Genomic DNA, 22,701 nt, shown 5'->3' on the forward strand with positions numbered 1-22,701 from the left:
GTCGTTGCTGTTGGTTTAAAATATTTGAATTGCAATATTACCATTAGCTATGATTTTTTTGTAGAACAACAAGCACTCGGTTTCACTAATGATATCAGAACCAAAGTCACATGTTCGATTCTCATTGATTGCAAGCAATGTAATTATTGTGAGAGAGATTGTTGGAATGCAATAATTGTTTCTGCTGAGAGAACAATCGAACTGTGATGTTTGGACTGCTATTTTTTTAAAAAGATTTGAGTTAAACTTTTACCATTAACTATATTTTTTTGTAAAACAACGAACCTTTGATCTTGTAATTTAGTTTATAACAAAATGGTGTCTAGGACGTCGGCCCAGCCCCTCCAGGGCCAGGAGAGGAAGCTCGGATGCTCGATAAAATTAAAGGTGTCGGATTACTCAATAAAATCGAAAAATTAAACGAGGTTACTGTTTATTATTCGGTGGTTTAACTTTGGATTCTATCAAAAGCATCGATTGTCATAAAACAAAGCAAACATGGATATCAGCCTTGAATGCTTTTCTTTTTTTATTTCAATAATCTCCTTCCTCCTATTTTTTACTTTTATTTTCTTCTATTAAAAACGAAGAATATGTGTCTAATTTTTCAGATAAAAGTTTTAAATTTAAAATGAGATGTAATTCACGGTAAAACAATAGAATTCTTTAATTTTTTTGTTATTTATTTATTAAGTATTTTGTATATATTATTATTATTTTCCGGTGATGATGATTATCAATAATACAGATTTATTGGTTTTAGATTTTCATGATATTATCTACATTATCAATAATAGTTGAGCTTAATAGAGGGACAACAAATTTTTTTTTTTCAAAATTTTCTTTATATTATATAGATTTGTAGATTTTGTTTTATGTATATAATAGTAATCTTAAACATTTCTCATCAAAATTTTCCACATTTTTTTCCACTAACTATTATAGATAGAATAAACAATTTTCACTTTATTCATATATTATGCGAGTTTTTATTATTTTTATATTTTGTTATCGTTCGTAGCTATTAAAAGTCAAGAATATGTATCTACTGTAAAAAAATATCTGAAATTTATGATTTATATAGTTCACGGTGAATTGAATTTTATAGGATTTCCTTATTTGTTTTCATAATAACTGTTAGATACTTTTATTTTTGTAAAGGAATAGCTCAGAAAAAATTACAAAATTTAAAAAGCTCGAAAGACGATGATTCCCGCACAAAACTTAGTCACATCGACTTGCTCATATTTACAACAGCGCCACGGCACAAAAAAAAACAAGCAGTACAAACATTACATCACAACTCTCACCTTCTGTCCATAGCACTGACCACTTCCACCAACGAGTGAAAAAAGAAATAATGGATTGGAAAGGACAAAAAAGAGTGTTACCAAAAATGGCTCATATCGCCTGAGTAAAAATTATTGTCCTTAATTTCACTACAAGAGACTAATGAAGAAATTAGATTGAAAAATCAAAATTGGATTTTGGAGAATGTGAGAAATTGCCTATGAACTTGAATGTTGATTGATTGCGGTATGAGTTCTAAAATCTAGAAAGTTTGGACACCATCATCACAACTTACCCAAATTGAAGAAAAATATGCCCCGAAAAACTGTCTGGTTTATACTTTGATCTTAATACATGCACCAGGATGGATCATTTCCGGTGCTGATCTTGGCCTGGGGAACAAGAGGTTAAAACACCATGAGCAGACAGACATTGAAGGGACTCTAACTGAGCACTGCAGTAGATTTTGTATCTTCGTAAAATGGTTTGTATAAGCTAGCGACCAATTCAGTTAAAATTATGATATTCGTCAGACAATGTAAACTCCAACCAACATGTACAAATATTAACATCGTCACCACAAAATTCTTAGTCCCAAACCAATCAAGGTAAGTTGGTTATTGTTGATATATCAGATTGCATAAAACTTTTGAAGTCTCAGCAGTACCTTGTGCAGAACATATAAATCAAGGAAATAAGATAAAATGCTTGAATGGAGAATTATTATGACTCGATAACATGCTTAGTAGTATTGCCATACCTTATGCCTGCACAGGGTTTCTATCACACTAGTTTTAGGAATAAATCTCACCACACATATACATAAATCACGGAAACAAGATAAAAAGCTTGAATGGATAATTATTATGGCTCGGTAGCATGCTTAGTAGTATTGTCACACCTTATGCCTGCACAGGGTTTCAATCACACCAGTTTAAGGAATAAATCTCACCACACATATATGTCATCCCCATAAGCATGATAAATCTAATGACACCACCGCTTGGAAAACTATGAATGCAGAACAGTTGTCACAGGACTCAACAACTTTGCCTCATTTTATTAAAGTTGGAAAACCGTAGAAGACGACAAAAAGATAGAATCAGAGAAAAAAAAATAAACAAAGTAGCAAACTTACTTGTAAATCTTCTCGAAGAACCATTTCCATTGTTCATTAGTGGTGGTGGTGGTGGTCGTCTCTCTTGACCCAGAGACAGTATCTCTTGCATTCTTTCAGGCCAATCAGAATTTAATCTTCTTGCGAAGTCAGCAACCTCCCTAATCAACCAAATAAGGTAATAAATCTTCTCATCATGGGTATCCAAATAATACAAGCTCCATATCGGGACCGCACTTTCTTTGGTCCATTTTCACTCTCTCTAACCGAGAAAAAAAAATGCAAATTAGTAACCACTAAATGATATCATGGACTCATGCGGCATAGTAGCCACAAGAAAGTACAAAACAAAATGAATTTATAATAAATACAAAAAATTATGATGTAAACATGAATAATATAAGCATTGCATAATTCATGCATTTGGGCCTTAACGATAAAACTGGATCATAAATTTCATTAAATATAAAACATCTTCAAAAGATTAATGGTATTGATCCAACAAATGGAACATGTTTACTGCAAGTCAGACAGCCTCCAATCACATTTTTTATTTAAGAGTAACTCAGAGATTGCTAAAATGTAAACTGCGGACCCCCTATACCCATTTGAGAATATCTGATTTGGTGTACTAACTGTCAATCCTATACCCAATGATCACTCCAAGGAATAACAATGACCACCATAAAAAGAAAAAAGGGAACTCGATTCCGAGATAGTGATTTTAGGCGACATCCGTTGAAACTCAAAAAGATTATATTCTCATGATCTTCTTAGTCTTCAAAGGAAAAAAGACCACTAAATACAATATTTTAAAGAGAATACCCAAAGACGAGGAAAACATCCCTGTAACTCATCATATATGATTATAACAAGGTTGAATAGTTCACATGATATCTCACAATCAGTTCAGCAGACAATCTTCTTTCCAATCCATCAGACAGAGTTGCTGACCATATCAAGACTAGCAATCATCACATACAAACAATAACTACATAAAGCTGTGTTTAGTAGGGTTAAAGACTGGAGATCTAATTATTAATATTTTCCAGTCTTTGGGATACCAACTCCAGCACTTATTTGTAACATTCTAAAAAGTACTCAAAAAGTCATCAAGCTTACCGATCGATTTTTTCTTTTAAAGCAGGGTCAATGTCATCATCTAAATCACAATCATCAAACTCATCTTCAGGCACAAATCTATCATCTCCGATAACTGGCAACTTCGTCGCATCAAAATGGCTGGGCAGAGAATCACCATTTCTTGATGGCTTACTGCCTGCAGAATTAAGCTCATTTGATTCCTGTAACATCAAATGATATCAGCCCAAAAAATAATAGTGTATGCACCGGCATGCATTTTTTGCACTTAAATGATTCTTTGTAACAGTCAAAAGGGAATTGGGGTAATTATAGAGTGGCTTCAATAACCAACTATTAAATGGCCTGACAAAAAATAAATCCAACATTCAGCTAACTCAGGTAAAGAAAACAGATTTTGACCTTGTTATTCTTATCCACAGGATTGCCGTTTGAAATGGTAGTGCAGTTTGAAGGAATGGATTTTTGATGGTCTTTCCTCCTACGATTCTTCTTTTTATTTTTAGAATTACGAGTACCTTTAGAATCTGTGAAGCATTTATCTGTAAGGATCCCTTAAAACGGCAGCAAATAGAAGGAAATTAAAAAGGAAATAAGATGTATGGATAAACAAAATGATGAGTGGCTTTAGTTTCACAAAGCAGTAATTCCACAAAGATAACCCATATAAAAGCAAAATAAATTGAACAAGCAGAAGGAACAGTTAAAACACTGAAATCATATAATTTGTACCAAATACAAACATAAATATATAATAAATAAAGACCAATGAAGTAAGAGAAATGACAGCCGCTAATTTAGCACCACGAAAAAGAACATAAAAATGAAAAATAATGTGCACGTGAAAATCGAAGGACATATAAATTAACATGAATAAAGAGATGGGAAAACAACGAATTTGTTGTCCTTGTTGCAAAACAAAATCAGATAATGCCTTTGGAGAGACAGTGGAAGTGAGAAATTTAGTGGAAAAAAAAGGGGATGGCATGTTCATAAATATGTGTTGCTCCTTATGTTGCAGATAGGTCACCTTGTTAAGATATAAATTATAAAAATGATCCTGGAGCAGTTTCTAGACCATAAATTTCCCGAAACCCCTTTACTATGGAACTTAAACAATTTCTTCAGTAGTCAATACATCAACAAACTTTCATAATGATGAGCACCTCATGGCAGAATTATAAGAACATGTTACTAACGGGGTCAGAGTAATTTTCCAAATAGGAAGTGTTTCTGTGTCCCCCAACTCGAGGCAGAATTGTAAAAGACAAGTTACTGACACAAGGTCGGAGTAATCTTCCAAGTAGAAAGTGTTTCTGTATCCACATCAAAACTTAGCATATGTGGTTGCGATTAAGATTCTTATTGACTTCAAGTTGGATATTTAACGAAGATAGATCAATGGATCAGAGACCGTGTTTCTTATTTTTATTAAAGAAATAGTGAACTAATGACAAACTGTGGTGAGAAGTCTACCATTCAATTAAAGGGGCTTATAAAAACACAACCAATTACCTAAATTTTCTTACTACAGCATTAGCCCTAGGTTTGTTGGAAAACAGGGATACAGCTTATGTCAAAATTATAACAAATTAGGCACATATCATTTACATAACTTACTAAAATTGACTCCACATTACACGGTGCAATTACAACTTCTATTCTGGGAATGACAGCTGAATTATATCACTGACTTCATGAAATTTAATCAATTAAATTATTAAATATACACAAAGCCATATCTGCTATTGTCGTCAAACATCTTTTTTGAAAAAAAATGGGAGAGACAAATATAATGGTATCTATTGAATGAGAAAAAAGATGAAAAGATAACCCAAAGAGTCATCATGTACCTCCCTCGCCTCCATTAATAAATGACAAGAGATCATCAACTGAACGCTCATCCGCATGCTCCTCTTCGACTTCAACACTCTACAGAAATATGAGAGTGAAACGCCAAATCACAATTTGCGTTACCACAAATCAAATTACAACTCTAGAAGCTTATTCAATTAGATCACTACCAGTTTAGGACGCAGTGAGCTACACACTGATCATTAAAATAATACTTTGAGGTATAAGGTCATGATTACCCTTTGTATTTCCCTTTCTTTTAATTCTTTTCTCTTTCTTGCATACAATCTATTCAACAACCGAATTCTAGGATCATCCATGGTGTTTTTAATTGGCTCCAACTTCTCTTCCTGAGTCAATGCGATAGATTTATGTTAGAAAGCTAACATGTGAAAACATATTCGCCCCAAGGAAAACAAAAGGACATTAAGCTTGTACACTGCTTGCAATGACAAGACCTCTGTGAGATCATCAGGTAGATGAAATATCTCTCGTATCTCTTCAGGAGTCTTTCCTTCAATCACCCGTGCAAGTGCACGACTGGTGAGATCAACCAAAGGTTTTAGTTGCAAGCTGTCAGCAGCAGATGTCAACTCGCAAAGTCTTTTAGTTTCCATTCGAACTAACTTTTCATCAAAGTACTTCCTCTCCTGGATATAAAAGGAGAAATCAAGAACTTATTCTCTGGAACCAACGGCCTAATGCCTTATAGATTCGCATCTGCGAATCAAATCAAGAAAGAAATTAATCTGGACAATCCGGTGGGGCTCTACAAGTAGTTACCTTGTTAGAGCGACCTGGTATTTGATGAAAACGGCAATAGTCGAGTATTAAACTCAGCATGGGAGGATTAACCCTTGAAGGAAGGGAAATGGGGTGATTCTTTGAAGATCCCATGCCATAATGTATTTCATGACGTATGAAAGGACAAAACATAGCAACCTCTTGCTCCACTTGTTGTGTTGAATCATCAGAAGTTTGAAGCCACACGTAAGCCTTCAGCATCTGGTAACACGATGGATAAATCAACAATAAAAAGCAGACAGAGATGATTCCTCTACAAAGTAAAGAGTTTCTATATTACCATGCAAGTGCAAAAAAGAAAAGGCGATCAAATACTAAAAGAACATATGCGACAAAACAGAAAAAGCATACCTCAGGTTTTATTATGTCACTATCAACTTCTGTCATTGCAATAAAAACGGTGTAGAGTCCAACAGTACTTTCACTGGTACATTCCTGCATCAAAATGGTTAATTGCCATGACTGTTACTTCAAGAAAATTGAAAATTTGACTGACAGCTGGCAGTCATTCTGTAATATAATTTGATAAATCACATTTGAATACGTAAGAAACTTTAATTAAAAAGATCGACTGCAGCACATCATTAAGTAGGCCATCTTATTATTGATCTATACAAAACTAAATCGGAAATATTGTTGAATAAGAAAATAACTCTCTTTGGGAGTATGTAAAATTCTCTGAAGATGTTTATTATAAAGCTCAAAGTATTTAATAAATAATAGGATTGCAAAGCAATTAATTAAGAAATAAAAAAAAAAATTTCCTTTAAGACGATGAGATGAATTAAAGTTCAAAATTTACTGCTAACGCTCCCCTGTAGGAGTTAGAATGTTAGTAATTTGCTAAATTTAATACATTTAGCACCCTGCCCCGTGATTAACCCCTGCAGCAACCAAACTTCCAGGTCTTTCACTAAAGCTAAAGATCATTATGCAGACAATGCCAGGAAAAAAACAGCATACGAGGGGAAAAAATGAAGCCAATTACTCCGAATGATATAAAGCTGTAATCTTTATCCCTCAACCACCAGCGTTCAAACATTTAATATGAAATGAAAAGAGCTAGAAAACTGTTATCATTAAACAATAAATATGAAATGCCAAACAGAAAACCCTAATCCATGTCAGTACTCAAATCCCCAATATCAATCCATAAATTGACCAACAAACAACACAATTAGCACAATCAGGGGACATATTAACATTAAAGGCATCGAATTTCGAACACGTAACCAACAATCCTTTTCTGACTCAATTAAATTAAACACGAGTCCCGCGTCTTTAGCAAATAATTAATCGAAAAAAAACATTCAGCTCGCGTATTTTACGAGAATTAGATACAATTTATTTACCTGAAGCAAACAAATAACGCTAAAGGAGTGGAATGGCGGCAAGTCGGCAGAAATAAAATCCAAAAAAATGAAAATTTCACCAAGTGAATCAGGTGAGCAAAGGAGGAGATTGACAGAGAAGACAAGGAAATGGAAAACTTTCTTAGTTTTATTTAATAAACTAGTAATGTTAACGATAATAATTGTCGAGACTCTGTAACAAACAGATGTAGCTGTCCGTTTATAACTTGCAAATCCCTCTGTTCAACTATGAGATTTGGGGTGCCGACTGGTTGCGGCTTATATTAACAATTACACCTGTTATATGTTTATTCTACGCCTTGAAGCTGGGCCGTGCACACACCTTACTAAAAACATATTGCGATTTTATGTTCAATTCGATAAATGTTAAAATGCTGTTTAAATCACATTTATTTCGAATATGTGAAAACAAATTATCATTCGTATTTAATAAAATCCATGTCTCACCATAAGCAAAGTATAAATGTGATATTTGTAAACATGATATATAATACATTATATTATGATGCTTGTGTGATTGATAATTGATTTTTTTCCGTAAGCCAATTGTTATAGTATCAATATTCTTCTAATCGAGATGTGACCACGAATAGAGAGATTGATGAGCTAATAAAAAGTTGAATTAAGGTTCTCATATCTAATTAAGATAAGATCGATATCAATTGAAGCTCCTAACAAATGAAAGTTCTTGGCATTCACCGTACCTTGTTTCGGGACCGATCTTTTCTTACTGAATGGAGATCTTCAATCAACACTTAGTTGGATTTTGGATCATTATTTTCGTTAAGAAATTAGTCTAAAATAGTGTGTTTAGAAAAAACAGACACTTATTATTCCTTACACCTTTAAATATAATATACACCTAGAAGATATAACTGAGAACATGTGCTACAGCACTTTTCCGTTTCAGCACTGGGAGAAATGTTGACTTCGGAAATTAGAGGATTGGCAGGAGGAAAGGATAAAAACATCCTCCAAACATTGAATTTTTTTTTTTTTTGCTAGCTTATAGACTTGATTACCAGTTTCCGAAAGTGTTTAGTTCCATCGGGTTGGATGCATGTCTGAGATGCAAGTTGAGCTTGTTATTGATGTATTTTGAAATGTAAATGTCTCAAGCCTAGCTTATTAGGAAATGTATATTATGGGACATAGTCTTGAGTTTGAGATGATATGTTTGGAATTACAATTAAACATTGAAATCTTGATTTTTTTCACAATTAAAATTGTATTTCAGAGAAAAAATATAAATAATATTGTACAGACCGTGCAAAAAAATTAAAGACGAGATGAGACATTGATGTTGAATCGATCCTGATGTTAAATTGATGAGTATGAAATATTTGTCAAAGGAAAAAAATTAATGAAGCTAAAACTGATGTATAATTGTTAGATTTGTGTAAGATGATCGTTAATGTTGTGTTGAGCTAAAGTTGGGAGCAAAGTTGAATTAGTGTCTAAGTGTGATGATGAGCATGCACCAGCTAAATTGAATCCAAGATCAAAATGAAATGAAGTTGAGGTTGAATTGAGATAAAGTCCCACGTCGATTCGAAATCAATGATAAAATGGAGTGAAAGTCAATGCTAATGCGAAACTAATGACTACGAAGTGATGGTGAATGGTGAGCTAAGATAAAATTGAGGACAATGTTGAATCGATGGTTCTTGGAAGTGATGATATAATGAAATCGACTCTTAGATTGGATTTATTAATATCTAAAGCGAACGTCATAAATGATCAGTTGAGCCAATTTTAAGTTTTTATATAACATTCTAGTGTCAAAAGTAATTTATCGACCATAATATAAGTATAATTTTTGAAACTCTCTCGAGATCACGTGAAATGATTCATAAATAAGCCTTTACGTGTCCAATTTAGTTTTCCAAAGATCACATAAGTAGCGTTCTCGAAGCTTTGCTTAAGATAACATGAAATGAAATGATTCACAAATATGTCTAATTCGGGAGACTTGTTGTTTGGATGTTTCAACAACTTTTATCTAAATATTATGATCTATTTTTTAGTTTAAACTAAAGAGAATACTGGGTCAAACGTGTATATATGCTATTGATAATGTAAGATATTCACATTTTAACTTTAATTTATATAATTTTGTTTTTGAACTTAACCTTTTAGAAAAAAATAAAATATTAGTTTTCTTAGATATTATCATATTTAAATTTTTTTATTTTATTTATTGAATTGTTATTGGTTTATGCATTTATATAGTATATATGATAGAGTTTACTTTAATTTTCACATTTTATAATTATAAAAAAAACAATATTATTAAATCTCATGTTATATTTAATTAATTTGTAGAATATTATAATTAAATAAGAAATTGAGACCAATTCGTGTACCACACATTGACAAAAACTTGTGTGAGACAGTCTGACGAGTCGTATTTTGTGAGACGAATATCTTATTTGGGTCATCCATGAAAAAATATTACTTTTTTATTCTAATATTATTACTTTTTATTGTGAATATCGGTAGAGTTGACCCGTCTCACAGATAAAGATTCGTGAGACCGTTTCACAAGAGACCTACTCCTATACATAATACTCACGTATTATTTGCATAGTATTATTAATAAAGGGAGATGAGTGAGTAGTTTTGATGAGTTTTTTTTCAAATATTCTCCAATTGTCGTTACACAAACATATTAATAAAATATCGAATTTTTAATGAAGTGTACATGTAGCTTATTGGATAGAATGAGTTTTTTAAGCAGAAAACCATATGTTCAACTCATACATGTTACATTTTATCGAAAAACTCTCATTTTTTTAAAATCTATTATTTCAAAATTTCAAATTAGTTTATCTGTATTTTTTATATTTACGATATGACTTTTATTTAAATATAAACTAAATTAATTATAAAAAAATTGTACAAATGTCGCTAATATATATATATATATATATATATGTGTGTGTGTGTGTGAAAGGAGAGAGATTTATAACTATTTGGGACATAAAATTTAAAAATTATTATAACACGTCTAATACGAAATAAAGCATAGCAGTCAAATAAACATTAATATATGGAGAAGTTTAAATGAAATATTTTAATAATTTATGGAAATGATGTAACACTGTAATAATTCGAACATAACAGAGATAATCACGTAAAGGCAAAAAAATTTAATAAATATTAAAAACAATTTTTTACAATAAAATATGCATTTTGGAAAGCAGCACCGCAACCTCGGGTGTATTCCGTTATAGGGCACTGGCTTCTCACTTGGCAAACGTGGCAATTTCTCTGTCTTTTTTTCCCGCTTTTTATTAAAAAATAAATAAATAAACAATCTCAGTTGAAATTTTTCTGAACCCCTCCCATGTATTATCCACTCAACGGCAGTTGCCCATCAGAGAGAATTGAGCTCCATAATTCTGTAATTTTTTATTGTGAGCACTTGAAGCTGGGGATGCGAGCATATAAATAGGAGCAGAGAGTAGAGTGCTGCTGTTTCAAATTCTGTCTCGGCGATGGCCATCGACGCCGTCATATCGCACCGGAATTTTGGCTCCTTCATCGCTTCTGGTAATTTTGTACCCTCTGCGATTGTATTTTCACTTGTATATGCTTCTCCATTTGGACACTCGCGAAAAAGCAATACAGGACTACACGTCTATTTAGTTTTCATTTACATATGCTTTTCTGTGAGAATGCCTAGATTTGGTGCGGCAACGGGATCCGTAATTCATCTAGCCAATTTGTTAATAACAAAAATATCGAAGTAGGAAACGAAAGGAATCTCATAAAGATTGAGCACTAAACGAAAATGAGTATATTATTGAAAATATGAATATCGTGTATACAAGAACAACAAGAAAACATTAAAGTAAACCGAGGCATGTATAAAAACAATAAGAAAACAGTAAAGTAAACCGAAGTCTGTTCGAAGTACAGTTTCCTTAAAACAGATTTGTCCCTTCCGAAGGTGCTTCGAGGATCAGGACCGATGATTATTTCTCAGGATACGACAAAACCATGCAACAACTTAGCACAAAGTAACTACACCGGCGAACTGAAAATGTGCCTTCACTTTATCGCCGAAATCTAACGGAGGTCAAATGAAAAGCTAACAATATGAAATGCAAAAGAATGCTTGAGAGAGATATTGAATATTTATAAAAATCATTTTTATGTGCACGGAATGAGGAAATGAACACACTATTATTAGCTCCAAAATGCACACCAAAAGTTATACAAGATTAATTGACTCAATTAATCTTCTAATTAACTAAAGAATATGAAGAGTCAAAGTGTTCGATTAACTCAAGAATGTGGAAAGTCAAAAGACATTTCTACAATAATGAGTTACAACTAACTCAAGAATGTGGAGAGTCAAAAGACGCTCCCATATTCATGAGCCATAACTTTCATTCAAACCCTAAATTTGATTCAAATTTCCAACACATCTAATTATGATGAAATTTAGGATATTCCACGTGCGATGCCTGAAACCGATTGGCAACTACGGAGAGAGAATGAGGCAGGATATGGCACAATCATGGAAAAAATTAATCCCTAGCATTAACATGTGCATGCATAAGTCTTCACATGCGAGCGAGCAGTCGTTAGTTGACATATCAATGTCCAATTGATTTGATCTATTTATGCTTGCTCATTTATTTCTCTTTCTAGATTGCAATAGAAGCATCCTCTTATTTATTTTACTCACCGAGCAAGTAATTCATGAAGAATAATATACAGGTCATCAAACTGGAGAACGATCAAGCATTGCTGCTACACATTTTGGAAATTGCAAAATGAATACCAGCGAGACGTATCCACCTCAGGAAAGATTTTCATTCAGCTTAGCCCGCATCCTACCTCAAAACTGATTCCTTTTTGGAGGTGAAAGTTTCATAACTTGCTCATCGTTCCAGACAAAAGCAAATCAGTCTCTCTCAGTGCACGTTCCCTACCAACTAAAGAAAAAGTTCCATGCGTTCCTTATTACAAGAAAAATCAGTGGAATAAGCAGGCGTCATCCTTCTTTTGCCATCCCTGATAGAATTTTTCAGTCCGGGAAGTTTGAAAATTTTGGTTTTACTGAAAGACAAGTGTTGCTGTCGAAGCGTTCAACAATAATGAGGACTCGAGCGGACTTCAAATCTGAAGAGCTTGACATAAGAGAAAGTGAGTTGGAGTCCCTTGTATCAGCTGAGGGGGTAAGTGGAGCGGTATTTCTTGAAGGAGTTGAGCAAGGGAAACCATGGTGGGAGCAGTTCCCCAAGCGCTGGGTGATGGTGTTGCTTTGCTTTTGTGCATTTCTGTTATGCAATATGGACCGCGTAAGGTTTCTAGTATTTTTCCCTGTAAATTTTCATTTTTTTCATATTGCCGGTACAGCTTTCTGTGTTAATGTTATATTTTGTGTCCAAGTTATCACATGGAGTCAGGTGCCATCTTCAGGGTGTGGGTGCTGGCTTAATAGAGACAGAACCGTAGCGACAAACAATGACAAACGTTGTATTTGGTATCCAGGTGAACATGAGTATAGCTATACTTCCAATGTCAAAGGAATATAACTGGAACAGCACAACTGTTGGTCTAATTCAGTCTTCTTTCTTCTGGGGATATCTGCTCACACAGGTCGTTTTCACATTATGAAACCTCAATAAGTTATTTATTGAAGGTTATTAGCTACTCATACCGCCTTTATGGTTAATATTGTAGCCTATCATTGAAAGAAGCATAATGGTGTGTGCCGTATTTTAGTGAAGAAACCCACCTTTTTTTCTGTTTCACCGTCTCATGGTCCTTGCAATTAGATTTAAGACATCTCTGTGCTTGTACTAGCTTGTACAACCTTCATCATTAAGCAATATTAAGCGTCTTATCCAAAATAAATTTATACCTTCAACTTCAGCTGCCATTTTATTCACTCCAGCAGATTGTTGGGGGCATTTGGGCTGATAAATTTGGTGGGAAGGTAGTTCTTGGTTTTGGAGTAGTTTGGTGGTCTACTGCTACAATGTTGACACCTTTAGCTGCCAGAATTGGGCTTCCCTTCTTGCTTGTCATGCGGGCCTTCATGGGAATTGGCGAGGTTAGCTGCTTCTGCACTTCTCTGGCAAATTTTTTGGTTTATTCATTAGTTCTTCGCGATCAGAAAATGTGTTGCATTCCTTTTTTCTGTCGTCATAACTAACAGTTTAATGTTTCATTGAGTATTCCAACATATTACTCTGCCTTCTCAAGAATGGTGCTGAACCAGTTAAGTATGACATATAACAATTTATAAAGATTCAACAAACTTCTATGTTAGAATTCTCTGTCTATTTCTCATCTAAGACGAGTTTTGTAATAATGTAAGGTTTCCGTTGACTTGACATCGACGTGAAAGGATTCCTATCATTTCTGGTTTATAGTCTATTGATTGATATGATGTGGCTTCTCTATTTCATTGAGCATTCTGAGTTCTGCCACTGTTTCAGTTCTTGTATTAATTGTCCAAGGTAGGCATTTGTGGAAATGAGATCTCATCCATTCATTGATTGACTTGCTAGCAATTTGATCGGAAAATATTTTGAATATAGGTGCTATTATTATTAAGGTGTTGTTCGTTTGATAATAGTGACTATTATTACTTCAACATGATGCTTTAGTGATATGTTGTCCATTGCTAATTCTTTTTATACTGATATGACAAAACAAATTTTTAATTGATTTTGAGATTTGTTTGGGTGAACAGTGGTTTTCTCACATACATGGACTTAGACGGATTAAATCACTGAATATGACAAAGCATGGTGATCGACAAAGTCAACTTTTATTTATTCAATCAAATCTTACTTCGCACCCTTCTTTCTGAGTGTTTTTGAATTTTCATTTATGCTCATACGAATTCTGTAATCAGGGAGTTGCTATGCCTGCTATGAACAATTTGTTATCTAAATGGATTCCTGTCTCTGAGAGGAGCAGATCTCTTGCTCTAGTATACAGTGGCATGTATCTTGGTTCAGTGATAGGATTGGCGTTCTCGCCTGTATTGATCTACACTTTTGGGTGGCCATCTGTATTTTATTCCTTTGGATCTCTTGGAACCATCTGGTTTGCAATGTGGTTGAGCAAAGTAAGGCCTTACTTCTTTCTGCTAAATTATTCTCTCAACACGTAAGACTTTACTAATGGTGGTATGTTTGAACACCTGAACCTTTATTTGCTCTTTGTAACAAAAAAGCACCCCATCCTCCAACTGTATGCGAAAACAAAAAATGTGCATCTCATCACGCGCGTGCTTGTTTATTTTCTTAACAATTTTGCTAAGAACAAACTTATATTGTGTAGAAATCTGGAACTTGAGGAGATTTACTTATTGTTTCTCGAGTTGCTGTATCAAGCTCATTTTACTGGTCTATCTTGTTTCCACATGGGACAGAGTCAGATGATGTCTAGAAATAGATTTTTTCTCCTTAGACTTGAGACATTTGAAAGTTAGTATTTTTCACTGGCCTAGTGTTTGAGTAAAACGGCTACCGCTGTGCCTCATTTTCCTTTTAATTTGGTTTAACCTATTGCAGGCATATAGCTCACCAAAAGAAGATCCACGTCTGAGTACAGAAGAAAAAGCACTGATCTTGGGAGGCAGCCTATCCAAGGAACCTGTCTCTAAAATTCCATGGAAGAAAATTCTTTCAAAAGCACCAGTTTGGGCTCTGATTATCTCCCATTTCTGCCATAATTGGGGAACATTTATCCTTTTAACTTGGATGCCTACCTACTATAACCAGGTTTGTTAGCTTTAGATTATCTTCATTTACAAAACTTTTGTTCCAGCGATCTCTTTCCCTTTCTGTACGGAGATCTTGTAAGCTGGAAATTTAGTTGGTGACTTTTTATTAATAAACCAAGAAAACTTGACGACCAAGCTGATATTTTCCAGGTGCTTGTTTTTGTATGAGCAGGTGTTGAAGTTTAACCTCACCGAATCTGGACTACTGTGTGTGCTGCCGTGGCTAACCATGGCTGTTTTTGCTAATATAGGTGGTTGGATTGCTGATACCCTTGTGAGCAAAGGCCTTTCCATTACATCAGTTCGTAAGGCAAGCACAGTATTTTTTAAAAAAATCAGAATCTTCAAAACCTGCATTTGTGTTGTTTCTTATGCATGAACCTTACATACATCAGAAGAAAATTCTGCAGATATATCTCCTTAGATGATTGCCGTTGTGTGTTACAGAGAGATTGACTTTAATCAAAACCTTGATCTGTTCAGATAATGCAATCAATTGGATTTCTAGGTCCAGCTTTCTTCCTAACACAGCTTAGAAAAGTGAATACACCTGCTTTAGCAGTGCTATGCATGGCCTGCAGTCAGGTTGAAACTATTTTCTGAGCATACCACTTGTCATGGTTCTGTCTGAATTGCTTTGCTGAATACGTATAGCATAAACTTCACAGGGATCTGATGCATTCTCTCAGTCCGGGCTATACTCGAATCACCAAGATATCGGGCCACGCTATGCTGTGAGTTGTTTCTCATCTTTCCATTGTAATATTGTTGGTATGCATTTGAATCATTTATAATCAATTACAACAGACCTATCTGTTAACTTGGCTTAAATTGTCAAGGTTATGCCAAGTGATTATTCACTGGGTTTACTGTGCCACTTTTTTGCTTGTGGGTCTTTTTCCTATGCGCGCCAAATGATATCAGACCGACTCTGAATACTTTCGCCACAAGTCCGGTCTCATGTATATTGGGAACCATCCAAGATTGTGGAATTGCATGACAATAATACCCCCAATGTCGCGACTCTTGTGGGATTCATTAAATTGATTTATATACTATAAGTGAATGGAATTAATTTTTCCAGAAACTTGGATCTAACATTTTGACAAAATGAGAAAAAAATGCTCAGTATTACTGGGTGAAATCTACTATGCCAAGCTACACTTGCTGCACAATGTGACATCTGTAATGAAAAGATATATGTTGGCTCTATGAATTTCCATGATGATATATGCTTCTTTCTATTCCAGGGAGTTTTGCTGGGACTTTCTAACACAGCTGGTGTACTTGCTGGCGTCTTTGGTACTGCTGCAACTGGATACATACTCCAAAAAGGTAAAAGTCAACCTCATGCTCATTTTCCTGCATAACATAAACATTTCTTGGCATCACTGTTCTTCGCAACCTTCTCAATGTTATGTCTAGCCTACCATTGTTTGATCACATCAGGTTCTTGGGATGACGTGTTCAAAGTAGCCGTCGTGTTATACATCATTGGCACATTGGTGTGGAACTTCTTCACCACGGGTGAGAAAGTTCTCGACTAAATTTTATAAATTATTATGATAGGAAGTTTTTCTAGATAGGCAACAAGATACGGCAGAAAATAGCTATGGAACCAAAATCGGATATATATGGCGGAACTAGGGAGTGGAGAGGCTTGAAATGCCGTTTGAGAACCTCTACGATCCAGAGCCACTCCGATGAGCCCCCAAGATTTTCTGCTTTTGCCCTGCAGTTTATGCTGGTGCAGTTAATTTAAAATTCTTAGGGAATTTATATAGGTTCTCCCTCCTTTGGGGGGGATGGTTAATTTTGTCTCTTAGCTTGCAATGTCTACTGTTTGGATACAATTGAATTCATCCCAATATTGCTTAATTTGTTTATGATTTTGTGTTTTCAGATAAATCTGGAATGGTAATAAAGTATAAATGAGTATAGGGCAGACAAATGTAATTTAAATATACATATATTTCATGTGTTTAATGCTTAATAATTCGTTTAAATTAGACTTGGTTAATTTCTGTTTAATTTATACACGTGACAGTAAAAATAATTTATAAAACAAAATTTAACAAATCTAGATTCTGATATTTTAGTTGTTAATGTGTGTACCCATTTAACGACTATTGTAGGTTATATATTAAACTTTTAGTTATTCGTACTTTACATTTAATTTAACCATTGTAAATGCGCCAATAACAAAGATAGCTTATCCATTACGTTCTTCAGTGAAATATTCAATTTTTCACATTCTTATTCTTCTCTCACTTTTGTGTGATTTTCTTGATAATAATATGGTATCAGATACATTTTCTGATCAAGACATTGTTTATAGTTGGATCAAATATTATCTTGTAAACTTCACGCTCCTGTACTCATTCATGGATGTGAGCGGTGTTAGTTGTTATACATCGACTATATAATATATCTAGAATTGCATATATGGACTTGAACAATAGCTAGCTTTTGGGTTAATAATTTCATGATTATAAATGTAATTTGTGTTGCTAAATTGAGTTTTACACATTTCAAGTTTACCCGAGACTGAGCTTAAATGATGTCACAACTCACAAGTATCTCAACGTGCCCTCTTCGAATTTTTACATCCTTTTGCTTATTATTTTCATTTGGACCCCAAACTTTTACAAAATTTCACAAAGGGTATTAAATTAATAACGTTATACAATAAAATAATCTTCAAAGTCTTGATGCGATTCACAAAAACGTAGAGATTTTGATTTAAATGTTATATATGGAAAAACATTTTTTATTGATTATCTACAGCTTGTCCATCGGTAATCTAAGTAAATACCAGATGAAGTGCTGCAAAATAACCAAAATAAAAAGGCCATGAAGTCGAATCATACTATTGAGAGCCAAAAATGAGATGCAATGAAATGAGACTAGTGAAACACATTAAAGAATATTTCTATACCAGTGTGACCAACAGGGCCGTCTAAGGTCAGACCCTTGATGAAGCTTGGCGAAAAGGCAGCATCATATCTCCCCAGATCCATCATCTCCCCTAAATTCTGATACCTACAGCAACATAATTCGCTTTAGACTCTCATCATGGTGAAAATAGTTTGATTTTAGTTTTTCTGCAATCTCCTGATGTTCAGTGTAACAATTATAAATCAAAATATATTACTACATTTGACTTACAAAACACATAAATAAGACAAAAGCAAAATAAAAAAAAGATTTCGGTTCGGTTAACCAAAAAAACCGGTTCGAACCAAAAATATGAAAAATTTAAAACAGAAAACGAATCGAATAGTTGGCTCGTTTTTTCGGTTGGAACTATAAACGGTCTTACTAATTATTAACGAGTAACACCAGTCACCAATGAAAAAGGGTTTAATGAATTAAACAGACAATAGTCGGACTGAGTTTTAAAAGTTAAATAGTCATTATGTCAGCTGAAATCCGTAAATCTAACTTGTAAGGAAGTAGATTCCAGTCCAGCCTCTACTTCAGGCCTGTCCTCGATTTAAACAATTCTGAAAAAATCCCTTTGCCAATATCCCAAAATTACATATAAATATCACACTTAGATGTAGTGGCAAAATAATACTCTAAAACTACAGTTTTCTAAATAGCGATTGAGGAAACCGTCTAAACACCGTAGGCTGCTTTCGATCATCCCGCCTTTGTCTGAGGCGGTCGGAGGCTATCCGACGGACGAGCAGGCGACGGAAGCGGTCAATGATTTTAAAATCCTAATCAAACTGTCATAGTCAAATAATTTTAAAAACAAGACAAAATCATTCAATTTTAAAAATTCTAGACATAATAAAAATACATTTCACATTTTTTTGTACTTACTTTTAGTTTCAAATGTCTTCCACCATTAGCTACCACCTACCGCAAATCGTTATCAACCACCACCTTAATTGTCTTGTTAGTTTACATTTATGTATTTATTTACAATATATCTAGATTGTATTATATTGTATAAAGTTTTTTTATGCACAAAAATTATTTAATTATACATTTTTTTTATACAAAATGATAATTATTACCATTACATTATGATTATATATAATTATATATAAAAATTGCTAAAAAAATTCAGTCGTATAGACAATAGACGGTTAGCCATTTACAACGTTGCCTAGAAGTAGCATCTCATTTATCAAATATTAGAAAATTTTAACATTATAATATAGGCAAAAACTTGCGTGAGACGGCCTCACGGGTCGTATTTTATGAGACAGATCTCTTATTCGGGTCATCCATGAAAAAGTATTAATTTTTATGCTAAGAGTATTACTTTTATTGTGAATATCGGTAGGGTTGACCCGTCTCACAGATAAAGATTCGTGAGACCGTCTTACAAGAGACCTACTCTATAATATATAGTTCAGAGTTTAGGTCGGTTTGAAATCCAACAATTAATTTGTCGTCGGATGGGTGTACTGAGCCAAAGTTAGTGCTGGTGTGCATGCATGCCTTCTCAGTGAAAATACGGATTGGACCAAAATTTAATTTAGGATTATTACTAATTAATTGTAATCTAAGGAATTTATTAGTTACTTTCTGTCCAAGGTTCACAATAGGTCTGATCTTTTATGTTTTATACAGATTCTGAAGAATTAATTTAGGATTATTACTAATTAATGTGTCGTCGGATTTAGGAATTTTGTTTGAAATGTGATTGGATAATTGTCTCACTCAAGTATGCTTTCCGGGTTCCCACTGCTTTGCGGTTCCACGAAGCGAATTCCCTTGTGTTGTGTATAAATGCGAAGATTGTTTACGAAGTTTAATTATTTATCTACGCGTCTCCGAGTGCTATTTCAGGTACGGCTCGTGAATCTCTATCCCTTTTTTGTTCTCCACTTTGCATGCGTAATTCTGTATGTATCTGTCCATATGCCTTTTTGTTTTCAAGTTTTGATGTTTAGGGTTTGATGTCGGATAGACGAGTGTGAATGTGAGAATTACAGTTTTTATGTAGGAAATTGTTAGTGGCCGGCGGAGACTGGTCATGTAGGTTGGTGTATTGAATTGTTTTTTTGTTGGTTGTGTTTCGATGTGAAGATTCTTGGTTTTTTTTTTTTTTTTTGTCTTTGAAAAGTTCTGATCTGTGAGTCGATTATAAATGGGGCTAGAATTTCAGAAAATTGTCGCTTATTTCTGCGTTAATGCTGAGTTTTATTGGTTCCATCTTTTTTTTTTGTCTGTTGGTGATTGCTTGCTACTCGTTCGATTATAACTTATAAGAATAATTAATTAGATCCGTGTGAAATGATTTAGTTACTGGATACTGAACTTATAGCTAGGAATGAAGAAATGTGCTTTTTAACAGATGATTGTTTTACATTTGTCTCGTTGATTTCTGTTTAAGCGATGATCCATAAACCTCCCAGGCATTCCGCTGATATTGTTAATATGTGTATTTTAAACCTCTTCGGATCAGGGCTCCTTAATGCCCATACGGCCACGTGGATTGTTTCCAAATGACAAGCGAAGAAAAGCATGTGATCGACTAAACTTTCGTTTCCCTAAATAACGGTTGACCAGGCAACTTTACCGTTTAAATGAACAGAGTTGTCCAAAAATTTCTTTCTTATATTCGATGTCGCATACCTATTTCTCACACACACCGGTAAATTTTGCTGGTAAAGGATTTAAAAATATCAACTACGACTGAAAAATTATCACTGATGGTTTGGATTAAACTCAAACACAGGATGAGTTCTACTTACCTTCATTATTGACATGATTGCATTTTCTGATTGTGAATTTGCTATGACTGAGGTTGAACTGTATTTTGTTCAATTTTTCATTGTGGCGCTGTGTTCTGTTGTAATAAAGAATTATTGGTCTTTCCCATCTTCATCCTGCGCCTCTTCGTCTTATAAATTTCCTGTGTTTAACTTTCCACCTAGGAGTAGGAGTTATGATGCACTTGGTGAAACAACTTGCTTTTCTTTTATGTTATCTTTTATGTTGTGTCCTTTTGCAGTTGGTGCAATCAGAATGAGCTGCCCACAGGGTTCAGTCAGAGCTTTTCTCCCATTTGGAAATCCTCTCCGAATGATATTACCAAGCCGCTCACACATGTCTCCCAAGCTCGTTTCTATGTTGAATACTTTTGAGGAGACACTGGCAGAGAGGCTTAAAAAACTTATTCCAGCCAACAAGGAAGAAGTACAACACTTATCATGGATGCAGTGTGCGATCAAGTCATTGTTTGAGATCCATACTGATGTGAAAGCTCTAATTGCTGCACTTGAACTGCCTATCCATCGTTGTGATCGCATGTGGACTGATGTGTATTTTGACACTAGTAATAAGTTGCTGGAGATTTGCACCGTTTTAAATCATCACATTGCTCAGCTGCGGGATGGTCATTTCTTCCTCAAATGTGCTGTGGTCGAATTGAACAGTGGTTCATTTGTGGAGGCACGCACATCCCTGGATGATTGGAAGCAGCGGGTTGATGCAAAGAATTCAAGAGTGTACAAATGCTTTTCTGCATTGGATCATCTTGCCCATGTGCCAGACCGGCCAAATATTAAGCATTCTGCAAAGGAAAAGGTGTTGAGGCAAGCTATCTATGGAGTCGAGGTGGCGACTCTTTTTCTAGCTAGCATCTTTGATGCTTCATTCTCAGGTTCTGAGAAGAAACTGATGGACATTAAAGTTCCTGAGACTTACCTATGGGCTGAAAATTTTATCAAGCTTCAGTCTTCCATGAATACTGAACTAAGAAACATATTCTCTCGTGGAAAGGTGACGGTCGTGAACGAGCGAGAAGCTGTTGATGCTTCTGTGGAGAAGTTGTTTCTGGTTTTGCAAAATGGTGTAGACTCTGTCGAAACCAAAGTGTTGCAAACATTGAAATTGGAATTCGAGAAATCATCTGAAAACTTTGCTCTAGGATTGGATCTTCTTGCAAAGGAGCTGAATGATTTGTTCAAAGATGTGATACGTGGACGAAATGATTTACTTGATGACGTTAGGATTGCTTTCAATTTCATGAATCGAAGTCCAGTTAATGAAAATATAGGTCAGTTAGTTAGGTGAAGGAGTGAAATGTACATGTAAATTTTCTCCCATATATACTGTGTGTAGCTGAGAGAGTGATCTTGTTTCTGGATGAGGATGAACTAATTGGATGATTGTGGATCCAGATAGATTTTATGATTGATCTTCATGTGATTTGATCAATTATTCAACATTTTTGTCATGGTTAATCAAGCACAACATGCAAACAAAGACGTACCGACGCTCACATGAATGCATATATGAGTGTATAGACCAATTTCTCATATATCTATTACACACAGATTGTGTCAAACGTTTTAATGATAATTTCGTTCTGAAGACTTCATGTCGAGAATAATACAGTGTAAGGTTTCTTTCCTCTGTAAATTTCATTTTAATCA

At 34.4% G+C, this 22,701-nt stretch overlaps 3 protein-coding genes across 12 annotated transcripts; 2 read left to right on the top strand and 1 right to left on the bottom strand.

Annotated features, from left to right (window-relative positions):
• Nucleotides 1-1,210: 1,210 nt before the first annotated feature.
• On the bottom strand, nt 1,211-7,849 carry LOC140970716 (SKP1-like protein 21). Of its 5 annotated transcripts, none has more exons than XM_073432591.1 (10): nt 7,519-7,847; nt 6,518-6,601; nt 6,146-6,367; nt 5,821-6,012; nt 5,602-5,712; nt 5,362-5,440; nt 3,911-4,062; nt 3,530-3,711; nt 2,429-2,568; nt 1,211-1,744 (listed from the first exon to the last, which is right to left on the bottom strand). In XM_073432591.1, exons 2-10 carry the CDS (start codon nt 6,551-6,553, stop codon nt 1,734-1,736), a joined length of 1,125 nt encoding a protein of 374 aa, XP_073288692.1. In that variant the 5' UTR covers nt 6,554-6,601; nt 7,519-7,847; the 3' UTR covers nt 1,211-1,733. The 5 variants fall into 5 exon arrangements, with proteins under 5 accessions (XP_073288692.1, XP_073288691.1, XP_073288693.1 ...); XM_073432590.1 differs by having other exon boundaries at nt 1,211-1,682; nt 3,911-4,050; nt 7,519-7,846; XM_073432592.1 differs by having other exon boundaries at nt 1,211-1,682; nt 3,911-4,035; nt 7,519-7,845.
• A 3,037-nt stretch (nt 7,850-10,886) lies between these two features.
• On the top strand, nt 10,887-17,200 carry LOC140970717 (ascorbate transporter, chloroplastic-like). Of its 2 annotated transcripts, none has more exons than XM_073432594.1 (11): nt 10,887-11,094; nt 12,271-12,854; nt 13,048-13,155; nt 13,457-13,612; nt 14,423-14,638; nt 15,087-15,296; nt 15,471-15,608; nt 15,782-15,883; nt 15,967-16,032; nt 16,549-16,633; nt 16,748-17,200. In XM_073432594.1, the coding sequence occupies exons 2-11, from the start codon at nt 12,651-12,653 to the stop codon at nt 16,843-16,845; spliced, it is 1,383 nt and encodes a 460-aa protein (XP_073288695.1). In that variant the 5' UTR covers nt 10,887-11,094; nt 12,271-12,650; the 3' UTR covers nt 16,846-17,200. The 2 variants fall into 2 exon arrangements, with proteins under 2 accessions (XP_073288695.1, XP_073288696.1); XM_073432595.1 differs by having other exon boundaries at nt 10,893-11,094; nt 12,259-12,854.
• Nucleotides 17,201-19,713: 2,513 nt separating this feature from the next.
• On the top strand, nt 19,714-22,542 carry LOC140970718 (protein BPS1, chloroplastic-like). 5 transcript variants are annotated; one of them, XM_073432600.1, is made up of 3 exons: nt 20,186-20,288; nt 20,374-20,393; nt 21,276-22,533. In XM_073432600.1, exon 3 carries the CDS (start codon nt 21,290-21,292, stop codon nt 22,337-22,339), a length of 1,050 nt encoding a protein of 349 aa, XP_073288701.1. In that variant the 5' UTR covers nt 20,186-20,288; nt 20,374-20,393; nt 21,276-21,289; the 3' UTR covers nt 22,340-22,533. The 5 variants fall into 5 exon arrangements, with proteins under 5 accessions (XP_073288698.1, XP_073288700.1, XP_073288699.1 ...); XM_073432597.1 differs by lacking the exons at nt 20,186-20,288; nt 20,374-20,393 and adding an exon at nt 19,714-20,107 and having other exon boundaries at nt 21,276-22,528; XM_073432599.1 differs by lacking the exons at nt 20,186-20,288; nt 20,374-20,393 and adding an exon at nt 20,145-20,163 and having other exon boundaries at nt 21,276-22,532.
• The last annotated feature ends 159 nt before the right edge of the window (nt 22,543-22,701 follow it).

Source organism: Primulina huaijiensis, chromosome 2, assembly GCF_012295235.1.
Source record: "Primulina huaijiensis isolate GDHJ02 chromosome 2, ASM1229523v2, whole genome shotgun sequence".
In the NCBI taxonomy this organism is placed as follows: Eukaryota; Viridiplantae; Streptophyta; class Magnoliopsida; order Lamiales; family Gesneriaceae; genus Primulina; species Primulina huaijiensis.